The sequence below is a fragment of the Bactrocera latifrons genome, unplaced genomic scaffold (assembly GCF_001853355.1).
Source record: "Bactrocera latifrons isolate USDA-ARS-PBARC rearing strain unplaced genomic scaffold, ASM185335v1 scaffold_127, whole genome shotgun sequence".
Taxonomy (NCBI): domain Eukaryota; kingdom Metazoa; phylum Arthropoda; class Insecta; order Diptera; family Tephritidae; genus Bactrocera; species Bactrocera latifrons.
The window spans coordinates 737,187-754,361 of record NW_017534708.1 but is presented as its reverse complement, the minus strand read 5'-3'; the positions used below and the strand labels follow the sequence as shown (position 1 = coordinate 754,361).

General features: G+C 40.2%; 1 protein-coding gene across 1 annotated transcript in view; it reads right to left on the bottom strand.

Annotated features, from left to right (window-relative positions):
* LOC108978771 overlaps positions 1-17,175 on the bottom strand; it is a 41,387-nt gene that overhangs the window by 6,551 nt on the left and 17,661 nt on the right. The window contains 5 exon segments of the mRNA XM_018949216.1: positions 881-1,006; positions 2,349-2,480; positions 3,114-3,151; positions 3,317-3,682; positions 5,627-5,699. Coding sequence (XP_018804761.1) covers positions 881-1,006; positions 2,349-2,480; positions 3,114-3,151; positions 3,317-3,682; positions 5,627-5,699 — 735 coding nt within the window.

Here is a 17,175-nt window from a genome sequence, read left to right as displayed (position 1 = left end):
TAGCCAATTCATGTGGTACCCAAACATCGAACTCCTTTTTGTAGCCAGCTTTTTTTAAATGGTTCAAAACCGTTTGATAATGAATGTGACGTTCCTTAGCGATGTCATGGCTACTTATGAGACGGTTCTGGTCAATCTTTTTTATAATTTAATTGACTTTTTCAACGATAGGTCGACCAGAGCGAGGTGCATCTTTCTCATCGAAATTTCCAGAACGGAAGCGAGCGAACCATTGTTGTGCTACACGAACTGATACAGCATCGTATCCGTAAACTTCACAAATTTCATTGGTGGCTTTTTAAACAAACATTTCAAAATATCGCTAATTTCTTTATTATTTTCACACAATTTTGAACAGCTGTAACCTTTTTTCAACTTCTTCGAATTTAATTTAATTTTGCTTAAATCAAGCTAAAAATCTAACCTTTCCAGCGGCGTACATATAGTATGACACAATGCGATCGATAGCACTGGAGCTATACGACWGCAACGATACAGCTTATAAGTGGCTGTCATTGACAGGAACTCGTCCTCACCGAGCACCATAGAAGAGAGATGGGTGGAGATCGACGTCACATTGTCAACTCTGGTATGAAAATATRTGCTCGACAATCCAGCCGGCCCCCATCTAGAGTTTGTATCTTCGAAAACCCTTATGAGCCAAATGAAAGAGTGGCTAAGATTAGGGACCGTTTCTTAGGCACCAAACTGAGGCTTATATCYGATAAGAACATCTTATGGGGTCCTCGTGCTGGTATTTGGATATACATACATTCATATACACATACATACAAAAATATTGTTAAGTATAGTATAAATAACTTATGTATGTCTAGAAACAACAAAATACGTATATCAATCAAAGTACTTTCTTGCTTACCCTATTTGGCATTAAGTGTTTACTCAGCCGTCGAAAATCCGAATTGAGCAGCCAATACATGAATGGATTCCACAGACTGTTGCTTAAGGCAATCCAAGTTACCACAAAATCCAGAAAAGGCGGCAGCTGTGTTTGAGAGACAGAAAATTTTTTKTACAATAAAGCCACAAGCAGGAGAGTTGTGTGAGTCGAAAACAAAAGCGGATTTAAAAGAGTATAGAATAAGTATATTAAATTTTAAGGAAATGTGAAGAACGTAGCGATTAAAGTTTTCAAGTTGYCTTCGTTATAGGTGAGTGAAAGCACATAATTTGGCACGCTTTATTCATCACTGAGTTAACGAATTTAAATAATAAATTACGCACAGGCTTTGAAAGCTTTGCCCTGTCGATGTGAAAGCGTTTTGTTCTGTAAGCTTCAAAAGGCTCATATCATGTACTTCGCTCAAGCTTTGAAAGCTTTGTAGGGTTGATGTGAAAGCATTTTGTTCTGAGGAAGAAGCTGATACTATGGACTTCGCTCAAGCTGTGAAAGCTTTGCACTGTCGATTTAGAAACGTTTTGTTTTAAAAATTACAAAAAAAAAATAAAATAAAAAGGGCTCATACGAAGGGTTCGCTCCAGCTTTGAAAGCTTTGTATTGTGGATGTGAAGGCTTTCTGTGCGAAAGCTAAAAATGCTTATACGTGCCTTGATTGAGTTAGCCAAACGAAAATGTTGAAAGTTTTCTACGGTTGTTATTTTCAAAAAATTCTTGAATTCCTGTGAAGCTTTGAAAGCTTTGTACTGTTGATCGAAAAGCTTTCCTATTYGAATATTTAGACTTATTATTTGTAAACAAATATATTTTTGATTCAGTTATTGTAAATAATGCTTGAAGTCCACTGAAGCTTTCAGAGCTTTGTTTGCCGGCGTGACAGCTTTCTGTGTGAAAGTTAYGAATTGCAAATAGGTACCTAGATTGAGCTGGACATTCAAAAATTCAGACTTATTATTAGTAAAAAAAAATATTTTAACGTGAAGCACTGAAGCATTCATAGCTTACTTGGCGGCGTGAAAACTGACACATGAAAGCTTCAAAACTTTGAAGACATTCGAAATTTGAGATTAATTTTGTGTAGAAGAACAGTAAAATCACTATCTTGTTAGTAAAATGTGTGCTTTATTTTAACTTAATATTAGAATGCTTTTTACAAGCTGTTTGAAAGCTTTCTGAATGAAATTATCCTAACGAAAATTTAGACTTCCACTCAGGCTTAAGACAAAGCAATATTTGTGAAACGTAAGACACTTTTTTTGGCTATACATAAACTAGCTTGAGTTGAGATAAGAAATCCAAGGTTCTGAAGCTGACGTCTACAGTTGGTAGCTACTTTGACAAATAGTCTTTGTAGTGAAATATACTTGTGCTTGATTATATCGTTGTCTTTAACTAAAAGGTTGCCATTTCTATAAGTTTAAGCTCTTACCTTRGAGCCCGTGCAGGCAGTGACAATCTCCTGTATCGTCCACGGTGTAATCATAACAATGAAACCCAACGAAATGGCAGCCATAGAACGTGACGTATTGCCGGCAGAGTGTTTCTCCTGGATGGGCACAATCTAGAATGAGGATACGAAGCGAAGAATAAGCAGATTATATTTCAATTACTAACTGGTGAGTGGTAGAAAATTAATAGAGTTGTGTATGTGGCGAGTAAAGTGAGCTCACTAAATTAGCTGGGCGACCACGGCCAATGCAGGTCATTAGAAAGTAGTAAGTCGTAAGTACAAAGTATGCAGTTAGAGGGTGTGAATGTTTTTGGATATTTTGGGCATTCAATTAGCAAGTGAAAATGTTTGTTAACGAACCAGATCCGGATGTGCGTCCTTCACCCAAATTCCAAAAGCTCAGGCGCGCTTAACTGCAACTGCCCCTGCCATGGAAAATGGTAGCCACAATTTATGTTGTAAACGCGTGAGCACCAAATTAAATGAGTGCTTGACTAACAACAACAACGACTATCATCAACGAGCTTAACAAGACGCATACAAATGCAAAAYGAAACAACGGAACTTCATGTGACCACTGTGTTGTACGGCTTTGCGCTTTGAACGCACGTTTTAATTGCGGTCAGATAACCGACTAGCGAACGGACTTCCACCGCAACACTCTTTCTCTYTGCTATTAACTAACAATCTAACGCCACATGCCACATTTCGTTTAACCGATTCAACGCCGACATTTGCACTTACCTTCTTTGTCACATTATTCGTTGGAMCACCACCACCACCTGCACCAGCACCAGCGCCAGCGCCTCCAGCAGCGCTGCCGCCATTACCGCCACTCATAAGCGAAGCAGTAGCACCAGGACCACCACCAACGCCAATGCCGCCGCCTCCATAATGCATGCCACCCATGCCGCCCATACCGGTCATACCACTCATGCCGCCCATACCCAAACCCATGCTCATGGCCATGCTGAGATTCATTACGGGCGTATTCGGTAGCGTTGTGGTGCCCGGCGGCAGTCCATGATGACTCATACCACCACCCGCCATGCCRCCATGCTGCATGTGATGAGCATGCAACGCTTGTTGGTACATATGCGGCGGATGTCCGAGATGCGGATGATGGACCGCAGCTGTTAGTGGCATGGTTGGATCGTTCAAACGGAAACGGCTCAAATGAAAACTCGAACCGTAACAGTACATTAGCACCATGGTTGTGGGGAAGTAGAGTGCGCAGGTGGACAGTATACGATATGATGGCTTACTGTAGAATGGTTCGCAGGCCATCAGGCCGGTGTTGTTGAAGTAATAGCCTGGAAAGAAAGTGAACAAATTAATCGGAAATCTATGTAAATGGCTTGTCAGGCTTAAGCTCAGCTCTGGTTCAAAATAAAAAAGTGACAACTTTGAGCGCATTTAAGCCTATTATAGGAGTGACGTTAGGATAAATGAGTATTTTATAGATACCCGAAGTGCATTAGAGGAAATTCATTTGATAGCATTTAATGAATCGAGTTTCGAATTTTATTTGTTGAAAATTCATTCATTCATTTACCAGCCATCTCTCTCTCTCTCTCTTAATTTTTCCAAGCTTTTAGAACTTTGTTTTGTAAGGTGGAAAAGTCGGTACTCCATTTGATAAAACAAAAAAATGAAAATTAATAAAGATAATGTATGGTTTTCTTTGAGTAAATATCAGCTTTTATGCTCTATCTCTCTCTTCCTCTTCCAAGAAGCATGTTCCAGTCTTACCTAATGCAAACATCATATCTGTTCTTGAGGTAAACATAACGAATATAATCGAGCTTAGGACCATATTATACTGAGGTTGGACTGAAAATCAGGTCGAGAATTCTCGTTAGAGCAGACCTCGTCCAATACCAGACCCTTCTTCTTCTACTCACTCAATACCAGATCGAGGACTTTTCGATCCTGGCGAAGTTCCTCCGCAAAACTACGTTGACGTTGAGCTTTAATGTTCAGACATCGCGGCATAAAGGCAGCTCATTTGTGTGCTGTCAAAAGCAGCTTTAGAAACGACGAAGAGTTGGTATGTGTCGATCCTTTTTTCACGGGTATTTTCGAAGACTTGGCGCATGGTAAATATACCTGCTCAGTTGTCACACTGACTCTGTTGACGGAGGGCTATAGTCTTTCACACAATACACTCGATAGAACCTCATATGCGATATTGAGGAGATTTATCTCACGGTTGTTGAGGACTTTTGAGTCTAGATTGGGCAGAGCACATTTAAACTCCAATCATCGAGCATGATTTCATCCGACCAATCTATCGGCCCTACCGCTTTGTTGTTCTTCAGGGGGGCAATTGTCACTCAACATTTTTCATGTTCGGGCAGTGGAACGTCTTCTTCATGGTTTTCGATTTGGGAAATGGATTCAACATCTTCCGATGTTGTGCTTACACTGCCATTATGCGGACTGGAGAATTGTTCTCGCCAAAATTTTAGTATGCTCTGGTCATCAGTCATTGGATCACTTCTGGGTATTCTACAAGTGCCCGGAAACCTGCTGTTAGTCRCCATATTCGATTCATTTTTCGAATTTTCGAGCTTATCCTCTATCTGTCAGCTTGTCAAGCTTTTCGTACTCACGCATTTCGAGCTCTCTCTTTTTTTGTCTGCAAATGCGTCTCTCGGTATCTATCCCATCCCTCACGTGTTGTGGTAGATTGTAACGTTGCGAGGTAGATGTTTTCTCACCGCTGCGACACGGCACCCCTCATCACACTCGCTGTTCTTTTGCCTTCTCCGAAAACCAGTTGTACCGAGTTGCTGATGAGTGCTCTCAGAGAGCAAGCGTGCAAGTCTGTTGCTCCCTGACGTCGAACCTTCCCTGTATTTATTAACGTGCGTTTTTTGCTGCACWGAGGCGGGTGTGTATCTTYGCTGCAACAAAATAGTGGTTCGAGKCAATGCTAYAASCTYKSAGCATTTTTCACAACTCGATTTTCAGTAATTACTCAAGCCATGCACATTTAGCTGAGAGCGGGTGCTGTGTCTACAGCTCTACAATCTTTCTTCATTGTAAACAAAATGCTTCCTTTTTTACCAATATTGAAGATTTAAGTGCAATTTGAAAGTTTTCTGGGTTCTTCTACTAAGYTGAGTTACAATAGTTTATTGATGCTACAAACCAAGACAAGCGTTTTGAACTTATCGCAAAAGTCATTAAGCAACAGTCAAAATGAAATTTAAATTTGTTGTTTTTTTGTTGTTGTTTTACTTATCACTTACCTTTAGGCAGCACTAGAAAACCAAACACCGTCAAACTGATGATCCATGTTAAGCTCAACACGGCAACACAGCCCTGACATAGTAAATGAAAGCAAAAAGAGAGAAAGAGAAGAAGAAGTTGAGTAAGATATTTGTGAAAATTGGCAGCGGGCAGAAGTTGCAGCCGTGATTTAAAACCAACTTGGTTCTTACAGCTATATATGTGTATATACAGATATTTTATGACAATCTGCCGTTATGCACTTGGAGGCCAACTTAAATATTTATGTRTCTACACACTTCCGCAACACAGTGTATTCACACAGGCTCTCAGCAGACAGCAATTATACAYAAACTGAAATTGTGCGCCTCTGGCAGCTACTYGCAACRCATWCACACACGCATACATACATACATTCACACATTTGGCACGCCTTGATGGTTTAGTTATCAGTGAATTTGCTTGTTTGTTTTGGTTTTTTGCAAATTTTCTTTTGTTTATTCACCAGCATTTATAGATATTTCACCGGTTGTTGTTTACAAGCGCACATTTGTGTGTGTGTGTGTGTGTGTGTGTGTTTGCAGCATTTGTGGCACAGTAGTTATGTACTTGTGGTATGTGCATAATTTAAATGACATTTTTTGTTTTTGTAGCTCCACACCTTTATCGCTGCTATTCGCAAGCATAAATCATTCGGGATTTSTGTGGTTTAAGATTAATGGAAAATGGAGAGATTGGATATTTGCAGATTTATGCGTGTATATGATTGCGAGTATTTAGGTAAACGGTACATTTGTAACGGTGAAAAATGTAATATTAAAATTTTGTCGAAATTTTTATTGTGAATTTGCGCTTGGTTTGAAATTTTCTGTAATATTTTGAAAAACAATCCTTAAACAAGGAAGGCGTCTGCTTCGCGAGATATATTAGCTAGAATGTAAGATATCAATGAAGATCCAACTTGGTCGCATTCTGTACGGATCGAAAGGGTATCTCCGCTGGCTACCTCATTGGCTTTGCAGTTGCCACCGATTCCACAAGTTATGGCCTAGCTGGCACCGAAACGAGTCTAATGACGAAATGGTTTGTTGCTATTTCCAGTGAGCACAGATTGGCTTTAAGATCTGAGCACTGTTATTGCCGTTCTGCGGTTGGCGTGTATGGCTGACCTCGTTGAATGGGGCTACAWTTAGTAGCAATATGTCTATTGACAACTTAATAACAGCCACTTCTGCCAAAAAAAAACCCTGCAGTGTTCCGGTAGCCTGGAGCTAAGATTGACGGTGAGCTGCTTACAGAAAAATTCTCCTCCTAGTTTGCATCCATTCACTCCAAACTATATATCCGTCGGTTTATGAGCAGTAATATCCCGTCACGAGTGGTCTCTGCGACGCAGAAAAAACAAAAAAAACCATGGAATTTTGGCGTGTTCTTGTTTGAATTCCTCCATATAGCCAGCTTCCCTTAGGCTACACTTAGTAGCAATACGTCTATTGATAGCTTAATAGCAACCACTTCTGCCAGAAAAACCCTACAGTGTTCCGGTAGCCTGGAGCTAAGATTGACGGTGAGCTGCTTACAGAAAACGTCTCCACCTACTATCGACCCATTCGCGAAAAAGCATCTGCGCCTCTACTCCAGAGACTTCTCCACGGCCATACATTCCTCGATACGTGAACAGAAATGTGCCGCCACGAGTGGTCTCTACAAGTCCTAAAGAATCCCAGAAAAAGGAGATAATTTCGACGTGTTCTTGTTTGAGACTCATCATAAACCCAGCTTCTCTGAGCCTTAGAGCGCACTTTGCAGCAATGCACCTGTCGATAATATCCACCGGTGCTATTTGTAGAATGGCTTTAAGAATATATGCCTTCTTTACTCTCTACTTTCTATCAAGGATAAGTCAACCTTATCAATAGGTTGATGATATGATCCTCTGGAAGTGGGAATAGACACGTTTGAGATCTAATTTCTCCTATGGAGGCATCGTCTACCTCCAATTAACAAAAAGTTCGATAAGAGATATCAGCGAATTGTCACTGAAAGATACCAAAGTTGTTCCAATTTTGAAGCGGAAAGCGAAAGGGTGATGCAGTGAGCCAGCATTAACGGTACCAAGCCAGTATTCTCGGTCAGGAATGATTTGCTATATGCTTGGTGGGATTGACAGAATCATTTATTTCCTTATAGTTCTCTACTGTCAAAATCTTTATTCTGGCTTGCATTCTCAACAACTCCAATGTATGAAGGAAGCAATCCAGTCTCGAAGCAGCTGGCTTTGGTCAACTGGACCACACAGATTGGAAGTGATGAACAATCAGAATCATCTCTAGTGTATGGAGGGTGTCTTTGCTGGTGCGAAATTTTGGTAAAACATGTCCTACTAAATCACTCGGAGTTACAAATGAGAACGAGGAGACCCGAGTCTGTTGGGCATAGCGAGTTCTGGGGGCTGTTCGTCAATTGGCAACTCCGTCCTTAGTATGGAACATCTGTTTCAGGAAGTGGGGATCGAGCACGACGTGGACGCTGACCTAACGTTTCTGGAGGAGAGACTGAAGGATGAGACTCCTCCAAATTAACCTCCGAAATGCTAAATTGGCCTCCTCCAATTTACTGCATCGTCTAAAACAAGACGAAGCCGACGTCGTCCTGACCCAGGAACCGTGGCTCACGAGTAACGGCATATCTGGACTGAAGTCATAAACTGCTGGCGACTAAGAAGAGCCTGTAAGATTCTCCGAAAAGAATTAACGGTATTTATTTAACAACGCTGATATGGTGACGGCAAAGCTGGAATGCGACAACGGAGATTTGTGGTGAATCTCTGCATACATACCGCACCTTAGAACCGTTATCGGTAGAARTGGAGCGGCTCGGTGTTCCTGTAACTTCTTGTGTTCTACTACTAGATAGCTGGGCTTTATGGGAGCTTGGTCAGCACTGAGCCCACACGGTTCATGCGCTAACACAAAAGCCTTTTATCCCCAGATCGGTCGCAAGAGATCTAGTGATCTCTTGGCGCTCAGTAAGGCAAGTTCTCCTTAGTTTTGGGGCTTTAAACGGACCATGGCTCTATTGGCGTCCACGCAGTAAGATTGAAAATTCTACCAGACGCCATCTGCAGATGCTGATGAGGTCAAGCCATAAACACTTGGAATCTATAGCGTTAGGTTACGCAAGAAAAATAAAAATAAGCAGACCATCTGTAGGCTTATAGGAATGTAAGGCAACGAAAATACTGACAAGTAGGTCCGCTCGATAGAAGCTAGGAACACAATTCTCCTAAGCTGCCCCAGACCATTCAGCTGCTTCAAGCATTGTTTGAATCAATGGACTCTAGAGGAATATCTAGGTCTTGAAATTCTAGCGACACAGAGCAGAGCACAAAATAACTTTGGGTTATGATTCCACCTTCAATAAATTAGAAAATTGGATTCATCGGAATGCAGAACATGCGCGGAAGATGATGACACCCTGAAGCATTGTCTTTGCGAACACCCAGGCTTCAGTCGGCTAGCTCGGGAATCCTTCACGACTAACAATGCACCAACTTGGAAAATATTAGACAGCGAAGGATGACAAAATATCAGGTTTTTCTTTGAGTTGTTGGGTTAGGATCAGTAGACCTATGCCACTATTCTTTTAAGCCCTACTGTTACATTTTCCAAAATTCTTAGAGTTTTTCTATGACTTTCCAATACCTTGTTTCAATATAATTTCGCCGCTTTTGAGTACAACTAAACACTATTAAATCTTATTCTGTTACAAATATACATTACGCCATATAAATTCACAGCATTAATCTCCACAAATCACCTGAACATTCATCTTATAAATAAGCTTGCATGATATTCCCCTTAATCTGCAATGGAGAGTGCACACTCAGTTGCCATTATGAGCTTTCGCTTTGCAAAGTATACTTTTACAAATGAATATTTAGTCGGAATCGTACTGGCTTCCAAGTATTGCTTTAAATCTCTGTCACCTGCATTTTAACTGTACATTTGCTTTCTGTTAGTATATTTACTAGACGAAACCATTCAATACCTTTTGGTTTGGTCTCTTTCATATTGAACTAATTGGAGCAAAAGTAAAATGGTGAAAACGAAAACTAAATGTGAAGCCACAGCAGCAACATCAATTAAACCAATTTTTCTCGGTTTTTCTCCATAAGTTAGCAATTGAGTTAGCTTTTCATTATTTCAGTGAAAGCACTGAAAGCCTGGCAAGTTTGCTGTGAAGTTGTAGATGAAGCATTATTTTTATTGCAGAGAGAGGGAAGGGAAGTATGAAGAGAAATAAAAGATGAGCAAATTGGAAAAACTGTCGACCATAGCTACAAAAATCTTACATGTTTTGGAAAAGTGGGCGCGACAACATTCTTATCGTAGCCCAATTTGAGCATAACGGCATGTTCAAAAATATTTTGAAAGTACTGTCAGAAACATGCAAACTTGGATCAACTTACAGATAGAACTCTGAATCTAATTCCATCCCATAACAGTTACAATTTTCTACTCCAAAAAAAATTTGACCCAACACATATTCGTGACACGAACCAACTAGGATTCAAATAAAGGTAAAATCGGGTCTAAATAACGCCTAATCGTCATGCGATGTTATTTCGAATTTCATTTAAGTATAATTTAACATTAGATAGAGAAAAAATTCCAAAAAATTATATGTTCCATCATACCGCTTGAGTGATATAGGTCAATTACGAGAGATATCTAATATTAATAATGTAGTTTAATGGACAWAGACCATATATGAAATCACAATTGACTAATAGAAGTATCATTAAGGTTTAATTAACATTTCGGAAGTTCAAAAAGTGAGGAGAGTGTCTAAATTGCCTACATGTCTCCAAGAAAAGTTCTATACTCGCATTTATATCCGAGGGCGAGAACTGCGATAGCGACACTATCCGAAGGCTTACTGTCGGATGGCATATTCTTGAAGATGGTTAGTGTCGAAATGTTAGCCAAATAGAACTTGAAGTATCGGTTTGACGGCGCATGGAATGGGTCGAAAAAGGCAACAAAAATTAGGCACTATAAGTCTCATATAATTCCCGTATGGCGCAGAAACAGGTATGATAACGAACCGAGATCAGAAAACCATAGAAGCGTTCAAGAGAACGGTACTCCGCAAAGTCTTTGGAGTCCTCCACATGAGCGGTGAATATAACAAAAGATGCAAACACAAACAGTATGAGCTCTCCAGCGACATTAATGAAGTTAGGCGCATAAAAATCCAACGAAGGTGCTGGATAGAAATAGCAATAATAATTAGTGATTCTTTTCTTGCTTTTGTCGGAGACAGTGCTACCAAAGGAAGCTTGGACCATTAAAAAGAAGCTCGTCAGTTTTCACTGCGGTCGCCTGTCGGTTTTTGTTGAACCATACTCAGGCAGAAAAAATGTCTACCATGTAAGATAACCGCAAGCCCATTTAGTGGAAGTAAATGACTCTGTTCAAGCGCAAACCGAAGGGGTTTCCATCTAATTTTGTGTTCATTCACGAGATATGGATGCAGTGGTGTACACCAGAGATCAAACAACAGTCGAAACAGTGAACTTAAYACGTTGAACTCAGCTCACTTGAGCATAAACTGTCTCATCGACTGGAAAGGTTATAACCACCGGTTACGACCCCAACCATTACAGGGAGAAAAGCAAAGTGGTCAGACAGCTGACTACACTCCCGATTTATAGGGGGTCGATTGAACGCGATATTACAAAAAACAACTCTATTCGATGAAAAGCGAAGAAGAAAAAAAAAGGGGCCCGTAATCCCCAAAAAAAAAAAAACGGCTTCATTCGATGAAGAGTGCTGAAGAACAGCGTGCTCTTCCACCATGTCAATGTACAGGCTTCCATCTCTGCCGTCGCCTTCCGCAATTTGGGCGCAGTAAACTACGAACTGCTGCATAATTGAACGTGTTCTCCAATTATGCCTTCTTATGACTTCTTTTTCAGTTCCAAACGTGAAATTCACTTCTGAAACTTTTTGATTTTCTTTCGTAGACTAAGTAGCTCTTGAATCACCCTTTTAACTATATAACAAGCTCACCCATACATGCCCACCCAAATAGCAGCATCTTTACCGTTGTCCATCTAAGTTTTGCTATTATTTATTAACCTTCTCTCTGGCTTTTTATCGACACATTCTCCTCCTCGTCCTCCAACTCCTAACTTCTTTATGTTTTCATTTATCACAGCTATAATGTCACTTTCAATTTTTCACAATTCTCCATTATACAACAGCAACTACAACAAGTGTGTATTTATTTAGACACCACTGGCAGTCGTCTCACTGCAACTGCTCCATGGAGATTGTGGACACAGTTCGATAAAGTTTTATAAAATGCCACGATAGCGTCGGTACAAATCACCAGTGTGTTTGTGTGTGAATATGTACGTACAGATGTGTGTGCGCATTTATGTTATGTGCAATATTCTGTCATTCGATTGTCAATTGTGGCAAAGTTTTCACACGCTTGCCCTCCCCGCCAGCCAAACACGTCTCACGCCATTGTAAAACTTTTATATTAAGCTATTTCAAATTAGTTGCGTATAAGTCATCCTTAGACATATGTACATACATATATAAGTTTATGATGTATATGTATGCATATCTATATAAAGGCATCCAGCATTGCTATGCGTTCAAGCGCGCATTATTAAGTTACGTTTTATGGCAACTTTTCACTTACTTCGCAGCGTCGAATGAAATTTATTTTCCATTTATGACTGTTTAGATGTGAAGGAGAAGCAGCCATTCCGACAGCTGTATGTGTACGTGTGTGTAAATTATATAGTCTACTTCAAATATATAACTATTGTGTGCTAAAATATTGATTTAAGTGCGAGCTTATAACTGAGGGTAGTGTTAAATAAAGGTTCCGAGTTGAGGAAACTTTAAGTCAAAGAAGAAAAAACGTCAACTTTGTTTGTATCGAAACTATAATACCCTTCAGAGCTGCATTTTTTATAGCATAAAGTGGCGTAATAAGATCTTTATTCTGATACTGATCGGTCAGTTTGGATCATGGCTATGAGCTATAGTGGTTCAATCCAGACATTATATTCGGAGTTTGGGYAATAAACCATGAGAAATTTTGTGTTGATACCTTGTCTAACAAAACAGTTTTCTATATAACGACTTGACGTGGATGGGTCAGTTTTAATGGCAGCCACATGCTAGACTATCTACCTGGCAATGCTGCGTTCGATCACAAAACGAGCGTTTGGAATAGATACCGAGTGTAGAAGAGAGAAGCGAGGCGTATATGGAAACARAAAAAAAGAGAGAGCGGCCAAAATGGGTAAGTGTGAGGAGCTTGAGAAATTGGCCGACAGTGGAAATGCTCGTAAATGCTACAAAAAAATGCGGTGACTAACGAAGGGTTTCAAGACTGCAACATACTCTTTTAAGATCCGAAGTGGGGATTTAGTGACTGATGTCCAAAGCATACAGAAGTTCTGTAGAGAACACTTCTGCTGTCTGCTAAATGGCAGTGAAAATGGAATAACTGGATATAGTGAACCCAGTTCCCAATGGATGGCTATGAAGTATATATTACATTGCCGACTGTGAAGAGGTGCGTATAGCAATTACGCGGCTGAAGAACAACAAAGCGGCAACAGTCGATGGATTGTCGAAATACGGCGGCGATGGACTGACAAGGTGAATACATCAGCTTCTTTGTAGGATATGGTCGGATGAAACCATACCAGATGATTGGAATCTTAGTGTGTTCTGACCAATCCACGAAAAGAGGGATTCCACAATCTACGTCAATTATTCTGTAAAAGAATGAATCCCTCTGTAAGCAAATTGACTGGACCTTTTGAGTGTGTCTTTGGACCTGTAGAGTTTACTATTGACCAGATTTTCATTTCATCATACGCCCAGACTTGGAAAATACTCGTGAAAAGCAGAATTACACCGACGACCTCCTCTTTGTCAACTTTAAAGCCGATTCGACAGCATGACAAAGAGTTGCTTCTAAGTCTAAAACTGACATTGAGTTTTGGTGTCTGGATCGGGAAGAATTTCTCCGAGTCGTTCGATACCAAACGAGGTCTCTACGGCTACACAGGGTAGTTACTATCGTCCGAATGGATAAAAACACTCCAGCTCTAAGAGTATTTGACGCAGCATCCCCCGACGCAAGCAGGGGAAGAGGAAGACCTACACTTCGTAGGAAAGATCAGTGGTGGAGAAGAACCTCGCTACACTTGGACTCTCCAATAATAATAGCCGACGCGGTTGTCCACCAGTAAAAAAAAGAAGAAGAGGTTCGCATGTGCACTATTAAGGAGCCCAATACATATATCTTCAAGCACAAGCAATTTCTGTTCAGGTGTTTTGAGCAAACCATCTATGCAGTCAACTGGCCTAGAAACATCAGGAGAACATTCTATGTTCAACATGTTCACGAACTTAAATCGACACAATGTCGGACACAGCCAATTGCCGGCGTATGTATATTGAATAAAATTTACGGTGGASTTTTAACACTTTCATTGACTTCAACCCATTATTTGGTCCAAACCATCACCAATAGCAGAACTAARGCGCCAACTGCGCGTGAAACCAGAGTGGTCCTTAAACAAGTGCCTACGGAATATTGTAGGATGTTGAACTAACTATCTGGAATAGACCTTGATATACAGAACTTATGTTCTGCATGCAGTGAGTTCCTGCATGATACGACTTAACACTCTTCTGTCTATGGTCCAAACTAATAAGAAAGCGTAAGTAACAGCTACAACAACTGCTTCTCTACGGCTTTAAGCGTTAATTTGGACCTGCTTTGTCAAACATTAGGCTGAAGTAGGCAATCGCACAGAAGCGATAGTAACTCGACAGAAGCTACGGAAGTTTAGTTGGAAGCTAAAAATAAATTTTTATATTATGGTGAAGTGTTTATTACCTCTTTTTGCCAATATTAACTCGTGCAAGTTGAAATTTATGTCAAGCAGGATTTTAACGCTTTTTGTAAAGCTGAGTAGAGGCTTGATATCTAACGAATTCTGATACTTCATCCAGTCTGTGGAACTKCGAAGCTCATATACATCTAAACTGACTTCTAGATACGGTCGTTGAGAAGCAGAGTAGGTATTCCAACGTCTCTCTGTTGCCTATTTCGTTKCACTTTCTGCATGTATCGTCATAACTCCATATCTATATTGCTTGCATAAGATGCCAGTATGGAGTGACCTTTGACTAARCCAACAACCGTCCAGCAGGATTTTCGAGACCGTGTGTGTAGGAAGCATGCGTGTTTTCCTTACGCTCCCTTGYGTATAATCTTGCCGGTTCCGCATGCCCCTAAAGCATTATATCTCACCCCTATTCGACAGTTAGCTCTTTGCAAAATAATTAAATTTTTTTTTCATATACAAGAACATTATAAAAAACTAATAAAGGAAAAATTTAATTAGCATTTTTTGGCTATTTCCCGGAAAAATGAAAAAAAATGCCACACACTTTTTTTTTAGCCTGTGCATTTTATAATTCCGGCAGCTTCAACTTATGACGCCAGCTTTTTAATTGCTTAATTATCACCAGCTCATCAGCGTTGCCTTAGTTATGGTCGCTTCAAAGCATTACATATTTCACCCTCACTGACTTCGACCACAGGCATTCAGAAACTTTTATTAGCCGTATATACTTACATGTATATACACATACATACACACGTTTGTAATAGTTTAATATACGTATGTATATCCACTGGATGCATAGTTACTGTCTCTGCTGCTAATGACCAAGCTGGTGTTGGAATTGATACTTTGAACCGTTAAAGTTAGCGGGTGTTTTTCAAAGCATTATTTTTTGCGCTCTTTTCAAACATGTTTGTTCTTTGCGCAGCAAATGAGTCCAAACTCACATTAACTTTTGTGATGAGGATACTTTAAATTGCGTTAAATTGCAGGATAGTAAAAAGTCCGAACGAAGAAGAAGTGAAGAGCGACAAAAAAACTTTAAAACTTAAATCGCGTTAAAAGCGTAAGACTTTAGTTTACATCTAGGCACTTAGAGTTCTATGAGTTTCTGCACACAATTCCTGTCATCTGAAAAAAAGTTAAGTTTATATTAATTTCAAACAATATGGAAACAAGATTTTGTTTCTTTTTTCTGGTGGAATGCGTATTCTTTCAAAATGAATGCAGATTTGAAAGGTTTGTCTGCTATGAAAAGCATTGGAAATAAATAAATGACGACGATTCCGCTTTGTCTAGGCATGCAGCCAAGTTTAATATGGTAGTAGACTGATGCCACTGCTAGTGAGGTCATGGACTCCCATTCAGCGCAAGGTCTGTGGAATAGCTTTGCTATCTGTGTGTTGTGTATCTCCTGAAAAATAAGCCGCACCTCGCAGAAGTACCTCTGCTATGGTCTTGTGCTTCGATCCAGCTGTGAAAAAGTTCATTGTGGTTCTTCTCCAACGACTCTGCCCTATTTACTTATCTCACGGAGGTATGTGTGCCGCTTAACGTGTGTTCCGCGACGCAGTTGAGGAAGCTATCAGGGAYGTAGTCGAAGCGAGAGTTGATTTCTGAATTCGCCTCTCTTTCTACAGAGTAGATTCCAAGATGTACCTACTGGTTATGTCCACCATTATAAGTATTGTACGTAGTACCCCAATAAAGCCAATAAGAGCCGCTAGTTGAACACTTGCAAGCAGTTTAGCGAGGATAGCTTTAACGACCGCTTCCAGGCAAACGCATTATAGAAGAGTGTCGTCCTAACTACGGTTTCGTAAATCCAAAGCCGAACTTTTTGTGGGAGACCCCATCGCGTCCCAATAGCTTCTTTCTCAAGACTGGGCTTTCATGATAGCCGTATATCAAAGATGAGGCCGAAGTTCTTCACCTTTTCGATAGAGTGAAGTCGAGAGCCACCCAGTGAGTGAAGGGATGCATCCGGGATTTTATAGCTCCCGATACATAAAATTAGTTCCGGTTTAATTAGATTGACAGCTAAGTCGATTTCTTTCTTAAGCTCAGCCAGCCCACATTTGAGGTATCCTTTTTGTTAAATCGTATACGGTATCCAGGTATTTTCTTCTTATAATGAGATTAACATCAAAAGGGTATAATCATGCTTCTAGGTAAGCAGTTACAGTCGTACGGCTATAACCAGTTCTTGCTCTTGTGATCAYGCTGCACACTCTGGAAACGTGAGTTACCCTTGTGTAAGATGCGATAGCCAACTCTTGTGGAGCCCGCGGTCACGGCTAAATGAGAGAAAGCTTCAGTGGAGTCACTTCGACATATTCGGTTATAACGTTCGCTGAAGTCGAATTGCAGCGTCTGTTCACCAGAGGTGAGCTGATGGTCTTGAAATAAGCGGCGCCCTCTATAAATGCKTATACAACTTTTTATTACTTGCTTRGCGAGATTGTGCGCTGGGTTTAAGACGTGGTAGAAACCACAGCCTCATATGAWAACCTCCACTTTTGATGATTTTTGAAAATTTTTTTTTATTGTTTTTAAATTTTTTAAAATATTTTCTGGAAAAATTTCCACTTATGTTTTCAAGGTTTTTTT